Here is a 22,953-nt window from a genome sequence, read left to right on the forward strand (position 1 = left end):
TTCAATTCCATGAAAAAAAAACCTTTCTGGGCCTATTCGTTCAGCTTAGTGTAAATGATATAGCCTGCGTTCAATTATACTTGAAAGAAATGTGTTCATTATAGAACTCCCGCAACGAATACATTCAACAGCCCTTCCTGAACCCCTATCAATGCATATGAAAATAAATATCTAACAGCCGCATGGCTTCTTAGAAGAAATCTATAGTGGATCTTCGGAAACGATCTCAAGCTAACGACAGACCAACAAGACATACTTGTAGCTAAGTCGGATTTATTTCAGCTATACTGGGTAAATGTGAGAAGTCTCGGTACAACCCATTTACAACATAGTACTCCTATAGGGTATGAGGTTAGCAAGAGTTGCCTTTTCTTTTTGAGCCACATATATTCAAGGAATGAAGTAAAATGAGATACAGGTCATGATGGCGTGAAGCTGCTCATTAGAGTAGTTGATCTCTTGGTCCTTGAAAATGTATGCGTACTTTATATCTTGGTAGCCGTCCACACTATTATTATCCGCAGTAGGTCCTCAAGGTGCAAAGTCCTTAGTGTTTTTTCCAAAATGAAAGAACTGATTTACTAAAAACAAATTATTAAGTGAAATGGAGATTCTCAATCGACTGTGTAGGGTCAATGTGTGGATTTTGCTACACGAAGCGAAAATATGTTAGAATGAGCGTTACAGCAACTGTTCGAATAACGAATACACCATTATTTCGCCACTTACTGAAAAACTTTTCGAGACCCATAGCATCTTATTTGTAAAAGCACATTTTTTCTAATTTCCCGAAAAGGCGATAGCAGCCCACATGGCTGGATAGGCCTTCTCCTAAGACTTCTAATATACCATTCAAAAACGCTCTGTCAGCGTGCTGTAACGCGTGTTGTGTTGCGAGGACAACTCACAAAAGACAAAGATGGATATTCTAGAAAGAGGAAAGTTCACATTCGAATCCTTCCGAGCGTCTTTGTTTGATGACAATGAAAGCACTTTTGAAGGAAGATGGTCGGCAAACAATTTGAGAATTGGCCAAAAAGATGAGGATATTAACAACAACCCAACAACTACAACCCAAGTCCCTTAAGTTCACGCAGACACTAGAGGCTTGAGTACCTCGTTAAGGTATGACGGCTTACCGGTGTGTCTCAACATCTCGTCTGATGTCGAGCATCACGCGACTACAATGACAGATTTTTGCACAAAATTGTTGCCGGCGATGAGAAGTGGGTCTGTGCAACCAGAGGTGAAAATGAGTGGATTCAGGAGAAACGCCAAAGCCCATTATGCTACCAGATCCTTATCCTGAAAAGGCTAAATTCCGAATTTGACTAAAAACTGCTTTCTATAGTTGGTACGTTTGTTTGGTCCAGCTGCACCAGGTCGACCGAGCTATTCGAGAGAAAAGTCCCGAAAATGGAATCAAGTCATTCTGTCCATGAAAGCACAAGACCGCGCACAGCAAAGATCGTCAAAGATGTTTTCCTGGATTTCGAGTAAAAGGTCTCGTTATGTCCTTCATATCTTCCGTTTCGTACGCCAATGAGTTTTCTGTTCAGTGGGCAATAACCTTGTGGCCTTAGCTACGACAAATATTAAGAACCCAAAACGTGATTGGAAAAACGAGAAGAAACCCGCTACCCTCTGACAAGAGAGCATACACCATTTGCTGGAAAGAAGAGAGAAAATCGCGGACAATGAGTGCGATCATATAATATATTATTTTCACAAGAATGAGAAATGCAATGTTTCGTAACCAATGAAAAAGCGCAGGAGCTTTTTTCCGGTCATTGAGGTTGTCTTAGACCTTCAATAATTATTAAAGTTGAGATTTTTCTAAACGAATTCGGTTGAAATAAGTACAGTATGGTAGCGTAGAGTGTGCATGATGAGCAACAAGGAAATACAATTGAAACTGCTTTATTTTTAAAATTTAAAATTGTAAATATTTTAATATGCATTGCTATGGTAGTTTGATAAGCAAAGAAGTACAGCACCGGATACATGCATACTGAAAGTTTACAAGAAGCCACGCTGAGATTAGTTTATTTACCAGTTATCTATTGATAGAACCTGTTTATATAGCAAATGGGTTACTTTGATTTTGGTCTCTATATAAGGGCTGAAGCAGGCCAATCCAGTAGTATTTTGAGATTACTGGTAAGAAAATTCGAAGCAATTTTCATGTAAAGTTAATTTAAATTCTGGTGCACTTTAGCTACGCACCCTCTTGGCTTTACGACCTTTGTCAAAAAATTGTCCTCTAGAAAGCGTCACACACTCTCTTTAACAACCTATTACGGACAATAGAACAACGCCTAGGATAAAGCGTGCATAAATATTCATGTGTTTAACTATCTACGCCAGACAAGTAGAGAGAGGGTTTCTGACAGTCTACTTTCAAGCACGGGAAGATTTCCCTAACAACACTATACAAGTGCACGCATAGAGGTTTTCGCCTATGTAGACAGCTTTTAGCTGAGCCTTTCTTTCTGGACTCGCAGCCAACGGCTCGACCCAATACCCAGATGAGCTAAAGAGTCAGTAGCACCTCATAGAAGGAGAAATAGATTCAAAAGGACTGAGAGACACAGGCGGGAGCAAAAGCACGAGCGCTGTTGCTTTGCTTACTGTAGTTGTCGTTCTTGCTAGTCAGCTAAAATCCGCTGTTCGGCTTTTGGTATTCGCTTGGCCCTCGGTCAGGTCAAGCGCCTGCCAATGTACCCATATTGAAAGACACTTAAGCGAATTGTGTGCGAACAGGCAACTCTGATCTGTGGTGTTTCCGGCAGCAGTGATCAACCCAGTGCCACCGAGCCACCGGAACGATCTGCAGTCGAGACGATTTATGGCCAACGAAGCTGCGGTAGCTGTAGCGCATAAAAGAAGGACTAGGCCCCGATAGTAACAGTAATAGCGGCAGACGTTTTCTCACGGGTGCGCGGACAGCTGCCATTCTCCATGAGCACTACAACGGCTAGGACGCTAAGCTGGTAACTATGGTCCGTAGCTCGAAGAGTCGTGAGTGAGTGAGTCTTTTATGGCGCGCGCCCTCTGGCGAGGCAGCTGAGGGGAGGCACGGTGTTTCGGCGCGACCAGAAAGCCGCCCAAACGAGGAAGCCATCAAGCCTTACGAGGGCTACCGCTACTAGCGTGGTAGCCTAGTTTGCAAGCGCCACCGATTCTGTCTGGCATCTCCAGTGATTCAGATACGGGTGCTGTGGGATCAGTTGGGTAAAGTGAGTGCACCATATCTTTATACTCTCCCTTTCGTGAATACGTTCTTCACGTATAACACCTGTTATTGGTACTGCTTTTTTGTTCAACTACGCCTCATGAGCTGTGTCCAAGTATACTGTGAAGTGAGAAAGCGGAATTGACAGCGTGTAACCGCCAGATGACGGGCCTGACTGTCCAGCTGTGCGGAGGACCGCCATGGGGATTCCGATTACACGGCGGTCGTGGCCAAAATTTACCCCTAACGGTCGCAAAGGTAAGAGTACAAAACCGTATGCGAGGAACGAAATTGCCCAAGTGAAATCGAACCATAGTTCTGCATGCATTCCTTATTGAGAAAGTTACCTCTCCTCCGTAAAATCACAGCCATGAAGATGATGACAACCCGTTACTCTGCGGAGTAACTGGCCCGCACTTAATCATATCGCTGCAGCACTGTCTCTCATCAATAGGTCTTAAGAACTACTGCGCATGATACAGGCCTACGGATCATACCGGTGCGGAAGTATCTGAAACTGGCTTAAAAATTAGTGGTCTGAATCTAGTTGAAGATCTTGATACCATCGGCTGTAGAACTACGATAGTTGTGCTCAAAAGAAAAGAAGAGCTGATAAGCCTCTTACCGGTAGCTAGGCAAGTATCGACAAAACGTTCCTATGATGCGAGGAGAATCGTACACATCGATACAAAAGAAGAATGAAACAATAGAAATAAATATGTGCCACGTTTCCGATGCTGCAACTGATAGATATCTCGGTAGAATCGCAACTGTTGCTGGTTACTATACACTCCTTTGATGATTTGAAATTTTAGGTTGATTAGGCTAAGGTAGTACACGGTAGAAGTAAGACGGTATGTTGTGCATAGATCGATTTCATACGTCGATCTAATTAAACATTTTGAAAAGGATGAAAGATTTTGAGAATTTATCGCAGTAGAAGGTTATCTTTTGCCTTCGAGTCGGTAGACGACACATCGGTCAACAGGTTACTATTATACGCTGATAATTACTATATGATAATAACTATAAACCATAATATATTGAAAAGCCAATGCATGAACGATGACGACACTAACTTTCCAGAAGCTAGATAAGTTGTGGAGACTCAACGGAAGCTTTTTTAAAGACAACAGATATTCAGGGAGATGCTTTGCACGAACTTTTCTACTATTTGATATGATACAGAGGGGATACTATCGGAAGAATTCTACGAGTAAAGACTGTGCTAGGCAGTCTTCTATAAAGCAGATGTGGCACGTTACTACTTCCCATTGGTATCAATCCAATTCGATATATATATATATATATATATATATATATATATATATCGTATATAAACTTTAAACAACCGATAAGCAATGGGTAGTGTTTCTATAGGTAGAAAATAGCGCCGTCTATTTAGGGAGACCGAATATGTGACCTATGTGAATTTGTATGCGTATGTTTAGCTAATTTATTGGATTGTACCAACGTATGAGTTTATGCAGAATCGATAGTTATAGCCGCCGAAGTAACGTTATAGGAGAATTTGGCATTTTTATATCGGCATCAACGAAACGACAGCCTACGCACGAGTGGCATTTATTTTTGCTGCCTATTGCGTTATGCGAATTGCCTATAAATTAACACGTTTCAGTTAGTCTACATCGGGCTATAGCCCATTCACACGCGTCAAAACCTGTCTTCTGGTACGTTGCTCGCGTGTTGAAGGGGCAAATAAGGCATATTGAAGGTAGCGGACGCATTCTAAGCAAGTTTGTCATCTGATGGCCGCAAATATTTAAGGTCGTCTCTAGAAATGCCGCAAGCATAATGTTTGTTATGTTGATTATTTAAAGCCGTTAAACGCAGAGAAAGGTTTGTTTCTCCTCTTTGTTTTTAAAAATTGACTTGTCAGTGCTCTGTACGAGAGCGCTTGTTATATCCGTTCACTGGTCTCGGTCAAACCGGAAGGGCATTATAAACTCGGAGGCCAGCGCAACACTTCAGGCTCGTCGCAAACTCTCGTACGAAATATCTCAGCGCATGTTTCGTCTATGTATGAATCGTAACCTTGATTGTACATGCTGTCCTAGAATCAAACGGCAATCTACCGTACAGAATAAAATTTAATTTAGTCTCTTTTTTATTTATTTAAATTCAAGTTAGTCAACATAAGTATATCGCTTATGTCGAAGAGCTGTAGTTCACGAACTGTTCACAGGTTCCCGTTTTTCGTTAGCTTTAACAATCGTCACTTTTAATTTAATAGTCCTTTAAAGGAAATGAAAGAAAGAAAATTACATGTACAAGAAACTACCATGAAATAGATAACTTGAATTTCTAGACCATCGATTTGCTCGCTCTTGCATTGCTTGTACTAAGTTTTGCTCTAGCTAAAGTTTAGCAGTAAGCACAATCGTACTATAATATTAGGCAGATAAAAGCCAGTTTTATTAGAAAAACTAACGAAGGGATGGGGTTTGGAGTTCGGAAAAAGTATGTGCACGTGAATCACCCAGAGTTTTTCTATGGGAAAACTGCCGATAAACGCGTATCCATTATGCTAGTCAAAAGGATAGTGGCGGAAAGAAATTCCTACTGGAATACGGATCGGAAACGCTCAGCGTCCAATGTATGTGCTATGGCGTTGAGCGGCAGTCCAACGGCTGAGCAGTGCCTCTATCTGCATAAACATGACACAGCAAATAGAAAAACAAGGCATGTTGTAACTGATAGCGTGTACTAACCATCCACTCCCAACAGTAAATGTCGTTCACGTACACTGCGATTTTTTCTCTGATGGCGTCCCTGGTAACTTCAGTGTAAATATCTGGACGCTTCTTACTCGCGGAGCTGCTAAGCGCCAATTTGGGATGCCGGGATAGATCATCGAATTGAAAATGGCTATACTTTTAAGACTGGCCATTCTATAAGGGATATGTTATATTAAAGGAAAAAAAAACATTTGAGATGTTTTTGATAAGAAATTTTAATTTTTGATAAGAAATCCGCCAAAAGAGCGGATGCTCGATTCGCTTCCAGAGATTCCGCTGGATTTATATACATATATATAATGTGACAGTTCTATAGCTCTAGGTGACATTTTTCGTTCTTATAACTTTGGTCTAGGCTAAATGCATATATTTTGCTGGTTAACTGAGGAATTAAGAGTACACTCTTGGACATTTCATTTATCGGTGGGATATTGTTTGTTCGTTGTCTCATATTTTCTACCACACTAGCTATCCGAAGCGCTGCTTAACCGCACAACCGTACGTAACGATTCAAAACATGTGTTTGTTCCACTTCGAAAATCTGTTTTTCACTTTTGCGATCTGGCTGATCTTTTTACTGAGAGTTGTAGATATAATTCAATTTCGTATCGATAGTAGAACCATTCATTCAGGCTAGTCTCCATCGGCAGGCTTGAAGTGGTAACAGGAGGCCAGGTAGGACCGAATGCGATTTCTTTCAAGCTCAGTATTTTCTACCTATTAAACAATAAATCATAGAGCAAATGGTCGTCTCTGGAGGTAACGTCTAATGGATAATAGACTCTTGCGGTCTGAGGTCGGATCTACCTCTATTCACTAACCACGCTGCTTAATAATGATAACAATGCGAAGTTTCTTCCCCAGGTATTCCTAAAAGCAATAATCCACAAAGTGCCTAGTAATCGATTTACCACGCAATACAAAGCACACAATGAAACTAAAATTTGTAAACCACTTGCATTTTTCGACTATTAATAACTCACCGCTAGTCGCTTACCTGAAACCCTAGTGACGGGATCTGACTATTCCAGGTAAAGTGAAATTGCAAAAATTCTTAAAACACAAAAAAAGCCTTCCCAAATGCTGCACTGTTAAAAAAAAAATAGCAACTGAATGAAATAGGAAATCTACAGCGTTCCAATAGAGGTTTACAATAAACATAGAGGACAACAAACTGATACAATCAATGTCAAAACAAATTAAAAATCAATATATTTAAAATAAAAATTAAATTACAACTAAATTGCATTTAAAATATAGAAGAATTGTCCGATGAGTACCCCCTTGCAAATCAGATATTAATAGAAAAGCGAATTGCGGTTTTAGGGGGCAAACGTACTAATGATCTAAAATCACTTACAAGACATTTCTAGGGTGACGCGTATAATACCGTTTATAATGATTTACCCCTGAAGAAAAACAATAATTATCATTTGATTCTCTGCATGTTTTTATGCAAGTACATATTTTTGTTTGCAAGTACAAGTTTTGTTGAGATGGTCCTGTCTAGAAAACTTACCGTTCATAGCAATTCGGTATTTTTTTTTGCAACAAAAAGACCCATTTAAGCGAGAAATAACTAGGGTAGATTGATATCAACATTTTCAGTTTGTACGCATGTAATGTACGGTCATTTAATGATTATTTAATATGTTATTGAAAGAATAATAGACCTTGTCGGATAACCGATATTCTAGACACGTAAATGAATCGTTTGTGTGCATGGCCGAGCAGCCCACGTAGTCGAGTTCGACAACCTTTACTATTATCATGGTTAATTCTGCCGTATTCTAGGTGCGTCGCAAGAGTAAATCATTCGGCCATCTTCTTGAGGGAGACAAAATTTCCCGAATCGGGGGACGCAGCGTAGACGGACTGAGCCACGACGAAGCAATGGCGCTAGTCGACTCGCATCAGGACAAACTTGACATTGAAATCATACGGTACGTGAGGTATTCAAGCAGGTTTTGCATTAGCGAGTTTACAGATATGGGTAGTATTGTGAGACTTGAACCAGCGACGTCGTGTTTTTCGGTCCGAGACCCGAGTAGAAAAATTTCTTAAAACCCGAAATTCGCCCATAACTATTTTTGTAGCTTCTTATGTTAATGGCCAACACTCAATTCGAAATGCTATCCTTTACGAACCTTGGAAAAATGTCATCGATTAACAAGTTGTTTATTTTGACTCGTTTCAACATATTCAGAGAAAATCCTATCATTTGTCCAAGCTGACAAGATTATTCCATATGGATGATGTAACAAATTGGCCTGTGATTAATCCACTGAGTGACAATGAGAGAAGCACGGACGAGTATTGTTTCTATGTGACGCAAACGACGCGTAAGGATTGAGCAGGCCCCGTTCTTGTAAAGACGACGTCTTGAAGAATTTTATTATCATAAGCATGCAGTATGGCTCAGATGCAGTTTGCAGCCTTTAAACGGTAAAGAAGCTGGCCTGAGTAGCGAATGTTACAAATATTTTCTGGTCCTTAAGCTCTTTCTATTTTCACTTATTCGAGTCGCAGATATAAAGATGTAGGCCGCAAACATTAACAATATATGTCCTAGATGAATGCAGTCCAAATCTGTGCATAAGGGCCTGTTTGAGGCCGAATAGGTCGCAGTTCATCAGTAGAGGTCCACTTATTAGCAGCATTTTGATGCTGCTAATAAGTGGACCTCTACTGATGCAAATCAAAATTAGACGAACAAAGTCAGATGAACAACAACTTTCGAGATCGAAGCAGGTTCTACATTTGAGGCTCTACTCTCTCGTCCGCCCGCGAATGTCATGAAGCCTAAGGCTCGATGAACGTGAAGTTTCTGCTGTAGAGAGCAGGGCCATTTAAAAAGTAATTGCCAGATAGCTCACCTTCATCGGAGCGTAATTTATATAAACGGGTCCGTCGACAACCCGTGTGTACAGATGGGTGATAACTCCAGTGTAGCAGTAGTCGCAATACTTGACTTTGGGACAAATGGAAACGCCAGCTCTCCACCGTTGATGTATGAACTACGCTCCCCGGATACCGCATCACCCTTAAAAGGAGTATACACCTTTACGATGCTCAGTGCACCCCACTGATATTTCTAAAAGTGGTTAATGTCGCTGAGGACGATGGGGTGCCGTTTTTCATCGCCAGCAGCTTCACGAAGGACCCGGTCCTATGCAAGCAGTTTTTGACGAGGAGGTAATCACTGCTATGGCGTCTTTAGAATACATTACAACACACCTAGTGCGTGGCAATTTAAACGAACCACTCCGAAACTTAGTGCAGCGAAACGGGGTCTCAAGCTGTTCCCTGACAGGTTTGCATGCGTTACCGTGCAGCCTTATGAGCACAGATGCACGGAACCAGAGTCAAATGCTATTTGCGAAATTAGAAGACCTCCCCATTAGACCACATTGGGCAAACGAACAAGTATAACGAGCCTGAAGACCATGGGGCTGGCACCAATGAACAGTGTTTCTTTTATACTTTCAGTTACAACGGATGTCTTAGTGTAGGCGTGAAGTTGACAGCGAAGAAATGCAAGTACTTCAAAGTTACTCACGGGTCACTACAGCTATTTATCCGCGCATCCATGTCGATCTGGATCAGCACACGATCCCGACCGGCGATTCACCTCCAATACACTCCCAGTCACATCGAGTTTTACCGGCGCAGAGGCAAGTCAAATATGTTGCGCAATGGCATTTTTGAGCCCTCACCCAGCCCGTGGTCCTCGTGTGTAGTTTTGGTGAAGAAAAAGAAGCAGATGAGGTGGTACATCTCTGCGGCGACTATCGGAGGCTAAACTCTACCACGAAGCTAGATCTGTATCTACTGTTCTGGATTGACTTCGTTGACAAAGCTCTCGCTTATGCTCACTACTTTGGTGCCCTGAACCTGATATTGGTAGGTTAGCATGCACTTGAAGGACAAGCAGAATACGTTTTGTGCACCTAGAGGCTCCAGTTCAAGCGGATCTCATTCGGACTCGCGAATGTTCCCAAGCGTATGTCCTTAGGTCTCGGCTGCCTACCCAAGGGCTTCTTGGGTATTTCGGGGGCTGTTACAATGCAAGATCGTAGAGGAGCCTGTCTTGTGGGACGTTCGGCAGGATTTGAAAGTTGAGAATGAAGTTACATGCAGATGCTAGTGGAACCATGCTACGGGCTGTCCTGCGGCGCGAGCGGGCTGTCGTCTTGGCTAGCCGTCGTGAAGGGGACGCAAGCGACCTCCGACGAAACCTCCCATTGGACACGTTAAGCTGTCAAATACCATGCTGTAACTGGCCCGTCGAGCGTGTGATTCAAACGGTCACGCAAAGCCTGGGGGCTCCGATAAAAGAATATGGCGCTTGTTCTAAAAACTGTTCCCCTGGATAGCATTTTCGCTCGATACATCCACAAGCTAAAACTTTGCCAGGACGCCATTTGAATCATTTTTCGGTTGCCGGGCTGTATTGCGCGGAGAGCGTTTTTGATGTGAGAACGCCGGAAGGCAGGATGCGGCGGAACTGCGCTCGAACGCGTATAGAGCACTCCGGAACCGGCAACGGCACATGATATGCGGTTTGAACGGAGACAGTCTGGTTTGCAGGAGTCTGAAACCGATGCGAAGGTAGTGGCGAAGGTCGAAACAGGCAACGCCAATACTTTCCAGGAAGTTCCAGCTGCGCTACCACGGGCCATTTATTATCGGTGGTCGAGTGGTTCCTCACAGCTATCGGGTTACGATGCCCCACAGCCCCCCAGCTGACCGTGAACGGAAAGGGTATGCGGTGGTATGTACAACTAATAGCGCGTACGAACGTAAGGGTGATAATTTTTAGGTGAAGTTTTAGACCAAAAATTTCTAGGCCCTAATCTGTATAGAAGGGGCTGCTTGAAGCCAAATAAATCGCAGTTCATCAATAGCAGCTTTCGCATTCAGAGCACAGCAAAGAGTGCAAATGGGGAGAGCCCAGAATATAATGGGCAGCCGTTCGAGTTCATTGCTGGCAGCAGTCCCGAGAACGAAAACTACTCTCATTTATATATATGTGGTACGCGCTTTGTTGTTTGTCTCTTCGTCGGGTTTAGCTCATATTTTGTAAGCTTACACACATACCTCACCTTAACTCTAAGCTGAGGTATATGTGAAGCCTAGAATCATACATTAGTTTCGCACTTATCACATTTAAAGATTCATGCACCATTTATTTAAAGTCAATTAATAGCATCATGGGCATTCAATGAGAGTAACAGTTAGCATTTTGTCGTACTTACAGCTACAAATACAGCGACTTTAAGGAACAAAATGCACCTTTTTAAGGCTGTACAATCCGTTTCACATCTGTATTGTTTCGTTGTTTATGTAGCAAACATATAATGAAGAATCCATTGCATTACAAGATGAAGATACGTAATTATTGGTACACATGATAATGACGCGAAAGTTGAGCGAGAGCAAGTCTTTTTTCACTGTTAGTATTTCTAAATGGTTAGGTCAATCGGTCTAACGACGCAACAACTTAATGTGAGAATGACGCCATTACCCTATCAAAATTTATGGTCAACACTTTTCTTCGAAATTTGGACACTGCCCTGTATTTCCATATAGAGGTAGCGTGGACATTGTTTAACTGTGAAAGGTCTTTCTTCCATAGACGTTAGGGTGAACAAGTAGCCTACATAGATATAAGGCTCCGACCGTTTGTTCTTTGCACAAACTTCGTTTTTGATTGCTCAAAGGGATCGCAACAAGAAAAAAATATTAAGGCACTTGATATAGACTATTTCTAAATAAAAAATTCTGTCTTTTTTCGACATTGCGAAAAATCATTACGGACCTAAGGTTTAGCAAGGACTTCAGAAAAGCATTACACAATTTTTGCAATGCTTAATGAGGCGTACGAAACATAATAAGGTATAGTCTTTCCTGTGTTGCAAAAGTCAGTGATGTGGACCTTAAAACCTATGTTTTATAACATGTTAAACTTTGTCTATTATGCATTTGAATGTAAGCTCTTTTGAAGCAATCGACTATTAACATTTGTTTTAAAAAATTGATTTTTCTAAAATAATTTTAGATTTCTTTAGGTGTTATTAGTAAATATTTATAATAAGTTCAAGTCAAAATAACAAAGTCCTGAACTGTTTATTTCGTAAATGCAGTGACGTAGTTAAGAAAAATCTTAAACCCTCAATCTTTTTGGCATGTACGGTACGCTCACTAATTTAAGTTGATCTTAATCTTTGTATCACATTCTCGGATTAATTGTATAAATTAAACGGGCACTTGGCGCAGAGGCTACCGGTAACTAAAATTTGATAAATCTACTCCGCGATTTTTTTATATATAATCAAACATAGAGCCTTACTTTACTTGGGTTTCCTTATAGTAGAACCTTAGTTCCTTTAGTTTGTCCTTTACAATAAAGGCCCTTTAATGCTACCGCATGCATCAAGTACCTTTCACTGCCAGCTACTAAATTCACTGTTAAGTACATTAAAGGCTACCATCTTTTTATATATAGAGAAAAGAAAAATGGCCACATTCGCAGCTGGTTATCAAGAGACATTCTAGGAAAAACATTTCCACCTGGTAGCGTCTTTTTGTTAGATTCGATGCCAAACTGTTTTAGCTGCTACCAAGCCTTTGTGATGTAAGCGGAGGGTTCTCTATAAACATATAAAGTTGGGATTACTCCCTTTCAGCGATTAAGCTAGAGTGAGGTCCTATGCACCTCAAACACCATTGGTCATTGTTTGCAGTTTTACGGCTTCAGCAGATTTCGCTCACGCTATCGTTGCGTTTATTAGCTGAATTCTCTCAGTCAAAGGGTTTGTAGTGGAACCGATTTGACCTAGTCGATCGTCTGGGCTACTCTATGGTCCACTCTGCTGCTAAAATGTAGTTTGAGCTCGGTCGATTAGAGCCTCTTCTCATTCGCCGAGTCACATTTGCGAGCACGACTAGCGGCCATACATGCAGTGAGCACCAGATACGATGGTGGCCGTTTATACAAAACCTACAGTGGTCCAAAAGAGCCCAGTTCAAGGTAAAACCCACTCAACGGGTCCCACTGAGCTTTCCGAGCTCGATTTCAATCCGTCTGACCACTGCCAATGCCGTAATTGTTCGCCTCAGAAGTTGCCAATTTATAAGTTCACTTGATGAACAGTAAGAAGCATCCCAGCGAGCGATTGGTTTCCTAATCAGATGCCTTCTCAACTGATAATCAATAACTAATAATGCCGATCTGGCGTGTACTGTTAGCTGTCTGTGAGACTTAAATCGCATCAGCATAATGCTGGTTGAGTAGAACTATTCCAGTAGAAAATTGTGAAATAATCTAATAATACTAATATTATTATTATTATTATCTATATGGACTACAGGCGTCGTGATTCTATTTCCGGTAGTGCCGGCGATTCCTGCGAAGTTCCTTCTGTTTCATTATCCACCAAAACATCAGCCATGCCGATTGTCGCCAATCCCGATGAAACCGGATCCACACATACACCGGTTGGTGGCAAAGATCTTACTGGGGCCCAAGTTCTGGAAAGTGAATTGGGTTCGTCAGTGGGTAGTAAATGTGATTCGATGCAGCCGACCTCACAAATTACCGGAAACAGCTCACAGACACTTGACGCATCGCATTTAACTAGCCCCGGTGAATCAACGAGATTCGCAGATCGTCCCCATCTTATTGACACCAACACGGGCCACGAAAACGAAACAAGAACCCACGCGAGTGAAACGCAAAATAGAGAAGCGACCACCAATTCATCAACCACTGTCAACATTTCCGGAGCTAAATTCGATCTCGGTGAGTTACTTATTATAATATGTAGTTCGCAAAAAAACCCCTGCCTCCGATTACTTTATGTTATACGTTTGTTCACGGATTTGACATGAGCGTATGAAAGTAACCCATCGCTACCATCTCAAAATCAGTCCTTTAACCATTCGGTTTAGGCGCTGCTTTTAATTGTTCGCATAGAGACTCATCGAATATATAACTTGACATTGTATCTGACCTGGACACCTGATTGAAAAGCTGTAATCAATGTCCGTCGGCCCTGCCTAACTCGATTTTGATCTCGGCCTTCGGCCACGAAAGGCTCGGGTTTTACTGTGCCGGCATCAATTGGTTCCGGTAGCAAGTTCCCTGCAGGATCCAGCTTGGCTAATCCATTTGCTGGCGTTGAGCAAATCCTAGAAAGTGAAAGCAAATCGTCTAAGGAGCAGATACCCGGAGGGGAGCTAAATCGCCTTGAAACGCGCGAGACAAAAATTACCGGAGATGGGGCTTATGTACAGAGCCACACGCTTGCCGAACACAAGGTAAGTAAGTCATTGCTTCTAGTTTTTGATGATACTTAACATCAGCTGGCAGGCTTATTCACTTCGCTATCAGTAGTAGAACCGTAACTGACGATTCATACTGATACCAAAACTACTATGTACAATAAAGGTTAAGCCTATTCAGCCGCTATGGCCTTAACAGTAGTACAACGGCAAAGCGCAGAATTGCCCTTAACCACAACAATACGATTCATTTGCCACAGGGGACAATTTCTAGTGTTATAGCTATGATATATTTCTGTTAAATTGAGCTTCAATTTCTATTTTGACAATGTTAATTTTCAGAAATTCAAGCTCGATACACTGAGACATGTCTGCATAATATTTCGTTTGCCACTAGATGTTTTTTAAAAATAACAGGATTAAGTAGCACAAAAACAGGGATTTCAACAGTTGTCTGGATAGGTACGTGAGTAGTGTCTTCTGTTATCTGTATCATGGAAGCTATATCAGTGGCTATTGCACGTTCAGCCATAAAAGCCCTTATAGGCCATTTCTATTTTCCAGTAAAGGTCAAGGAGGCCTTCAAAGGTCAGAGGCAATGTTTGACAGGCTTGCTTTAACACGATGTTCGGGTTATGGTCCTGTCAACTTCTCAGGCTAGCTGAATTATAATAGCAAACGTTCAAAACTAGGAAAAAAGAACTCGATCTCCACAAAGTAGAAGCAATACAAGTGTATTTAACGCGTTCATCTTGCGCGAGCTCAAACCTACTCGAGGGCATAGACCGGAAGTACAAATGGCAAGAGCTTATGTAATGCGCTAATGGTTGCGTATAGTATATGTGTGATATTTTCATAGTTACATTATCGTACAATTGAACTGGAAACTTCGAAGGAAAGAAAAGCGTCAAACCTAATGCACAGATCTATTTGGTGGCGTTTCTGGACGATGACTTACGTCGCGCATATGATAAGAAGTGACGCTTAGCAAAAATGCCTCAAATACCGGCGATACCAGTAACGCTTAGCGTTTAACGAATAAAAACAAAAACAATCTGTTTCTAACAAATTCTAATAACACCAGATATCTGTCAGCTGCATATATCGATGCAACAACGAAGTTTCGCACATTTTTATGTCGGTATTAGTTCAGCACGAGGCAGGCGACCCCTAGCTGGTTTTCAGTTAATCATATATTGCTGCGCAGCTTCTGACAGCCGATTACTGATCGTTCAGTCGACTGATCTTTTTTTGTACGACGGCATTCTTGATGACGAGAAGTGGCTGGGATTCTTATTGGTGTTAAATATAATGGATGTGTTGACATAATAAGTGCGTGTTAATTAGAACGTGTTCTTTGTCCTAACATGTCAGAGGTCTACGGAATAGACGAGCAGCTAGAAAGTAGTATGATAGTCTGGCTCAAAAGCAAATGATTGATTGCCAAGCTGATTTTTCCGTCATATGAAAAGCAACGCAGATCGTTGATGTAAATGACAGTACAACTGGAAATATCGTTTTCGCGGTTACATACTAGAACGTCGATACGGCGGTCGTTACACTGTGAGGTTAGCTCCGAAGGTTTTCGAGTTTATTACACCTGCGTTAATTAAATTAGTAATTAACATTAGAAACGTTCATTTCACATGCTCTCGTGACAAAGTCTATAGAAATTGCTACCTTAAACGGCCTCCAACAAAGAGATCCCATGTCGATTTTATCCTACTTGACATTGCCACAACGATGGAGAGTCGCGATGCTGATGCGTTCGACTTCACCACAGATGCGCCACAATGTGCCGAATACAGGAGCGTTCAAACGTATTAGCACGCGCGAACGTGGGCAAGTTTGCAACAAAGGGTTGAACTTGCGATACTCGTCGTTGCCATCAATAGGCAAAGTCTGATTCACCGAAAAAATAGCGAACGCCACCCGTGTGTTGGCGACAGCAAAACGCAAGTTAAGCAAAGTAACTAAAGACCAGTCGTTGTTCAGTAAAGTGTAAAACAACGATCCAACACGGTTTGTCAACTACGTCCTCAAAATAATAAGGAGTTCATAGTAATAGTAAGCAACACATCTACCTTTTCTAAATATGTTGTTGTGAATATAGTTTTTTTTATCTACGATTATGTATACGTACAAAGAAAAAGAGATAGTTTCAAACAGACCGAGAAAGTGACCGAGGGTTTACACAGTGTGAGATTTGCTTGAAGATATAAACAGTTTACGAAGAAAGACAGATACGTCTTTTCTATCGATAGAGAGTAGGCAATGACCACGGGGTTTGCGAGGTGATGCTGTAGGGCTTGTTTTGCTACCTGGGCTTATATGTCAGTGTAAAAATATATGCACCGTAAATAAATGAAGACTTCTACGAAAATTATGCTGAAGATCAGCTCCCTTTGGTTCCGTAAGTTATAAATTGAAACATTTCAAAATTGTTTAAAAATCTCTAAGATTTTAAGGAAGAAGCTTTGTTTACCCGATAGCATATTTCTCCATGTAGCGAGATGTAACAGGTTGTTTGGACATGTTTCCGGGTAAATTTGTGTCGAATATCTGTCGTCCCGAAAAGTATCTTTCACAGCGGTTTTTGACTGAAATTCAGCCAATTAAGAACGACATCTTTCACTTCTATCAATAGAATCTCAACTTAGTATTAGAAAACTACACACTTAACTTGGGCTTATGGTTAATTCGAAAATATCTTCACGCAAGCTATCGACTTATTTCTACTCCCTTATTAATATGTTCGTATTTTTATCGTATTTATGATGATAGCGACATATTAAATGATCGTACCTTCTTGCGAGGCATAGGCCTACTCGGGCTTTAAACAGCTAACCCATATATAGGTCCATCTGTCCAAGAACTGATCAGTTCTCAGTAGCTCAACCTTTAGCGCCTGTGGCCTGCTGTAGCAGTTGTGTATTCGTATAAGATTAATTCTATTCATAGTAAAGCGCGCAAAATTTCTAACCAGCTTTCGTTCAAAGAGTTTACCCTATGCTACCGTTGACTTTCGAGCGTCTACCGATTTTAGATTCCTAACTTCAAATGATAGTAGCATACGTATGTAAACTAAAGGGAAATGTTTACTTGCAAGAACAAATATGTAGACTATCTTCAGTAGTTTGTCTATTGTAGAAATTGAGGCCCAGATGTAACGATGTTTTGCACCGAGATATGATGATGTGTTGCGAGGTTCTTTCCAGAATTATATAGCCCATGCGTAAAGCGCAAAACTTTGCACGAAACGTTTAACTATGAAATATCGCTTTACGGCGTTAAGCCGTATTTTTGCTAAGTATGTCTATTGATTACAAGACTCGGTCTATCGTTTGTGTGCTGACGAAGTCCTAATCCTAAATGATCTTGCATAATTCGGTTCCATCTATCAGAATTAAGCTTTCTTACTTTTTTCCCACATTGTTTTACAAACAATGTTTTTGACTAATCTACTTGGAAGGCTGACCGGGTAATTTATCGACGATCTTCCATCTTCGATGAACTTTACTGACTATGAACCAAAGGAAATGTTGGCAGCGCCAACCGTTCGGTAGAAAATTCGTATATAATAGTTTGAACCTTTTTTGTTCTTTTCTCTCTAAAAAAATTTGCCTAATTTTACATCCAGAATTTTGCAGAACGTAAAGGGGAATGGATGAACTTTTCCAATGTTCGTTTATGATAATATAATATAAGTAATAATCGCATAAACACTTATCAGTGTAAAATATTTATTATTTTCTAAGATGTTTTTGACTTCATTACCCAAATACTTGCATGAATTTAATTATAATCTTAAATACCGTCATCCATACGAATGCGCTTTAAGATGCTTCAGACAAAGCACAAAAATCAACCGTTTACGTCAAAATTGACGGGCTAATTTTCTCTAATCACATATGTATAATGTGACAGTATCGATTATATTTTGTGACAGAACACACTTTGCCATTTCAACCGCAATGTTTGTTTGATTCCTCTCGCTGGAACCTTTATATTTTAGCATTTTGGCTCTTCCCATGTGGCTGAAGAAGGAGCGCAGGCCATTATTACTAGATTTAAAGGAGAGCTCTGGCACTTTTTTTAAGCATTGTCTATTTTCCGAAGTGCTGTTGGGTGCATTCCAATTGGAGACCCCAAAGCGAACTTTGTCAATTAACTGCTAATAAAAGTAGTGATTACGGTAGCTGTATTGAGCATTTACACGGGGGAGGCGAGCACCCCAATTAAACGTCAATTTAAAAAACTGCACGAGAAGAACCGAAAAAATTTTCACTGGGCTATATGGAACTTATCGTGTGCTTGCCTTAAACATACGACAGTAACATTAGCGTAAAAACAAGACATTGGCTAACATCAAGAAAACCGTTTCCGTCAGGGCTAGAGTGCACAAACACTTTCGCCATGTGATCAAACAGGAATCGGAGATCACTGATCAGAAAGCAGATCAGTTGAACGAATCGCTGTCCCAAAGGTTGAACCACCTAAGCAACTGCACCGCCACCCAAAAGGTGTGCTACATAGTTCGTTTGCCTCCTCTTACAAACGTCTCGACCGACATTGGCATAGCTTCAATGCTAACTGCCCTCTGGCGGGTAGAATGCATCTCCTTTTAGGCTTTCTCTTTTCAGAGGAAAGCTTCAAGAAGCGGCTGTTGGCGCCGCAGACGGTTCGACGATTTGTGCTTGATTCGGTAAATATCTGCGTCTGTGTGTGTGTGTGTGTGTGTGTTTTTGCGGGCGGTGGCATGCAATAATAACACGGCTGACTTTTAAAGCTCTCCGTTGGCACACAGCTTAGGATCAAGTCTAAGCAAGAAACAGGAGGGTATGGGTATCTTGTCCCTGAGAAACGATGCTGTTAGCTCAGCGTCTTTGTGTATGACCTCGTTAGTTGTCTGAAGAAGATTTCTCCGCTATAGCTTTTGTGAAAGACGTTAAGCGAGGCAGCAAAGAATCGCAGAGTCTGCGGCAATTGCATCGATCGACTAAACCAACTTCAACACAATATTACGTGTCAATGTAAGTACTTGTACGATATGTTCCATGCTATGTAATAGATCGGTAAGATATTTAGGTAATAGCAAATTTCGTACAGATACGTTAAGCGATAGAAGCTTAACTTGCTGCTCAAGACGTTTGAATGGTACATAACAAAGTGCATTAGCTATTAAGGTGCTGTCTTCAGTAAAAACTGATAAGCGGATGAAGTGAAAGCCACATTACCTAGATGTCAGTGTCAGGAATGAAGTTGAATCGTGGAAACAAATATCTTCACATTAATCTAGCCCTAAACTGGGCATAGGTCCGTTTTCTTCTGCATCAGAACAGAGCGGAGTATAGCAGCGAGTATAGTGTGTGGCATGTATAGAAGATTGGTGGAATATTAGCGATGTCCACAGTTCTTGTAGCTTTTTCATTCAAAGTCTATATTAACGTAAGAATCTAATCTATTTTCCATTGTAGTTTGCATTTAGTGTAGTCCGGATATTGGTGACGATTCATGCGTCATTGTGACGCTTATCGCACCCCCGAGCTAATAACAAGCATTTCCTCTACCATTCCATCTTCAGATATTAAATAGAACCCCAGACACAGCAGGGCGTCGACTGGGACAATTGGGAAGGCCCTACAAAATGAAAAACGATCTATCAGCCATACGTTTGGATGGCACCTGTTCCGTAGATCAGTTAACTAACAGTTATCTAATTTAAGATCTGAATTCTGCCAATATTACACGACAGATGCCTCTTGCACAGCGCACACAACTGTTTCGACGAGCTCACATTGATTCGCTAGTCAGTAGCCACGATGATTTTCGGAATCAAGTTGAACGGGACTTCACTCAGGTCCGTCGCCAGATGGACAGAGACATCATCGCTGCGGTTCTATTGCCTAGATACAGCCCACGTCCTGGAGGGGCTAATTACGTTTCGTCATGCCCGCATCATTCGTTGACTACTGCTCGTAGCGCGAGCTCCACTAGCTGCCATGCTCTATCCAAGGTGTGAACCATTTCGGAAAAGAGTGCAATATTCTACAACTTCATTGTGTATATGCATGCTGACTTCAACAGTAAACCTGTACGAACTCATCAAAGTATCTATCTTTCTGTTTCAGAAAACTGAATTCGACCACACATATTTCTATGACAGTCCGTCTACTCGCCGCAGGCTGTATTAAAAGTAGCCAATGAATGCCAAAGAAGACGCAAATTTGGGTTAAACGAAGAGCTTCATTACGACACGCTCTTAGCAGCATGGACTCAATACGAGTCAGACTTACACACATAGAATATATATGTAAGATGTTGTTGTAAATAAAAATACTAAAAACGTCTGTATCGGAAAATTGTTTCTAACTATTTTTTTTTTACCAAAGACATTGTTAGCTCGCAGTCCTTTAAAGCCCGTATAATTTAACTCTATCTATGCCAGCTGTGCTTGAGAATTGCAAGCCACTATTCATTCTGTAAATTGATGAATTAATTTCATCCAATGTTACTTAGTTGATGTGCTAGGTATTGTACATCTGGGGTTTCTTGTTGCAAAATTATCACAGACACAACGAAGGGATTTGTTCGCTATTAAGCAGAGCAACAAAAACATTTGCGCACGATGTGCATATATGTATATGTAAATAAACGATTAGTACATCTCGACATTTATCCGCTGCCCTATGCTAAAAAGATAACGTCATATTGTCGATAAGATCTACTTGCCAACTAGTTACGGCACACGTCGGCGCTTCTACAGTCAGAAGCAGAATCCGGCGGGAGATTTCTGTCTTAGCTGTATTACGCACAAACGTAAACGCTGGGAAGTCAGATCGCTTAACAGTTTGTTAAAACGGATTACATAATTTTTTTTCAAACGCTATCCTGCTGTAGTTAACTTGTATCTACGAGTAATCTAATTGGCCGCCAGTGCCAAATGTCTTCTTTTTTTCACTCATTTATACAGGCATATATGTATATAACTGGTTTCTACGCGTCTATGCGATCCGATGCGTCGGTTAACTTTTTTTGTTTGTCTTCAATGTAAACAGACAGGCCAGTAGCCGGCGGCTCTTGGCTATATGGCAGGCTCGTGCAAACTGAGCGGCAGCTGCGGCAGCAACTCGAGCAGTAAGAGACAGTCACTTTAAGTTCTTGCCTGAAGTCCGTTTGTGGGCCTTTTCGTCATACGAAATGGTCTTGCACTTTTTCCTGTCTACGTTAATCAGGAACAAAGAAAGAAACATAACAAGGATTCCACAGACCTGACATGCCACCCTGTCACCTACCTACTTATCGAGCTATTCTACGGGCACGAGGCATAGAACGCTTGTTGTCAGTCCCAGTGCTTGCTGTTAGACGATAGGCATATCACATGATTATCCTCAGTAGTGTACACCGCGTATCAAAGCACATACTATTAGCTCATAATTATGAGTTCTTGACAGAATAAACACATAAAAACATTGGTTGAACTAAACGCAGAATAACGTAAATAGGGTAGCGTAAGGAAGGGACGAAAGCTACTCGATACGGCCGCTTGGTAATCACTTCTATCTGACGTGCCTATTCACAGCCGAATCGAGCAACATTCACAAGGTTCATAATTTGCCCTTGATGGCTTCCGCTATCTCTTTTTGATGACATAATTTCAGCTTTTACTACCGGCCTCTATTTTTCACCATTGCTGTGAATATCTGCCAGGATAGGCATCTTAATAAGGGAAATCTGGAAAGAACGAGCAGGACTCCTGCTATGCATCAGCTTACCGTTCTGATGAATCAGATATATTAATTATACCGGATTAAACAAATTGAAACGTTTCGATAGGTATTTTCGAAATTATGCTCATACAATAACGAAATGTGAAGCCTTCGTCACAGCTTGGTAGATTTTCTATCGTTAGTATTATTCAGTGAATAGTTTGTCACTGCATTCGTACAGTGGAAAAAATACATTACATTTTTATTTATATATATATATATATATCTTTGAAAACTTACTATTTATTCTCATCTATCAGTAACATTGCTTTTGTAAAGACTGTTTTTTTTTATAAAGTTTAAGCCCCTAAGATAGGATCTTTTGTGTTTTACACACCTATCACGGTAACTGTACGTGAGGTTGGTATCGCCTCTGAAAACAGGTGTTAAAAAAAGATAGATCTTGCCTCACATAAATAGCCTGTTGGCGTTCAAACATATATTAACAACCGTCGCAAGTTTTCTACTACGGCACCTTATTTCTCCTAGAAGATTTGTTTGCCGTATAAAATGTTACTCTATTTCGTGGGAGTCCTCATAGGGTTTTTTTTTTTAGGAAACTTGGCGATTATTAGCGATTAACTAGGTAGAAAAATTCCATTCTGTGCTGTGAGCCCTATAAAAACAGACAAACTCCTGCTCCCTGTAAATATAACTTGACTCATCGAGACGTCAGGTGAACTGCGAACGTTACTTGAGTGTATATCTTCAATATGAATAGATCTGTAGACCCTTAATTAAATATAGTATAAGCTGCTGCCCATTTGATAAACGTACTTATTGTGTTTTTATGCATAGCCTCTATATGCCGCAGTGGTGGGGTGTAGAGTTAACTGTTACGAGGTCTCCTATCAACTACGAACTATTTGCATTTATTTGTTGATGTAAGTTTACGACGAGGTGG

The 22,953-nt window shown here is 41.0% G+C and overlaps 1 protein-coding gene across 2 annotated transcripts in view; it reads left to right on the top strand.

Annotated features, from left to right (window-relative positions):
* The first annotated feature begins 3,080 nt into the window (after nucleotides 1-3,080).
* LOC111268515 (uncharacterized) overlaps nucleotides 3,081-22,953 on the top strand; it is a 32,390-nt gene continuing 12,517 nt past the window's right edge. For both annotated transcript variants that reach the window (XM_022847538.2, XM_022847539.2), the window contains exons 1-4: nucleotides 3,081-3,493; nucleotides 7,789-7,937; nucleotides 13,368-13,798; nucleotides 14,093-14,316. In XM_022847538.2, the coding sequence (XP_022703273.1) occupies nucleotides 3,398-3,493; nucleotides 7,789-7,937; nucleotides 13,368-13,798; nucleotides 14,093-14,316 (900 nt within the window). In that variant the 5' untranslated portion in view covers nucleotides 3,081-3,397. The remainder of the gene's footprint in view (nucleotides 3,494-7,788; nucleotides 7,938-13,367; nucleotides 13,799-14,092; nucleotides 14,317-22,953) is intronic.

This window comes from Varroa jacobsoni, unplaced genomic scaffold, assembly GCF_002532875.2.
Source record: "Varroa jacobsoni isolate VJ856 unplaced genomic scaffold, vjacob_1.0 scaffold_1296, whole genome shotgun sequence".
NCBI classification, from domain to species: Eukaryota; Metazoa; Arthropoda; class Arachnida; order Mesostigmata; family Varroidae; genus Varroa; species Varroa jacobsoni.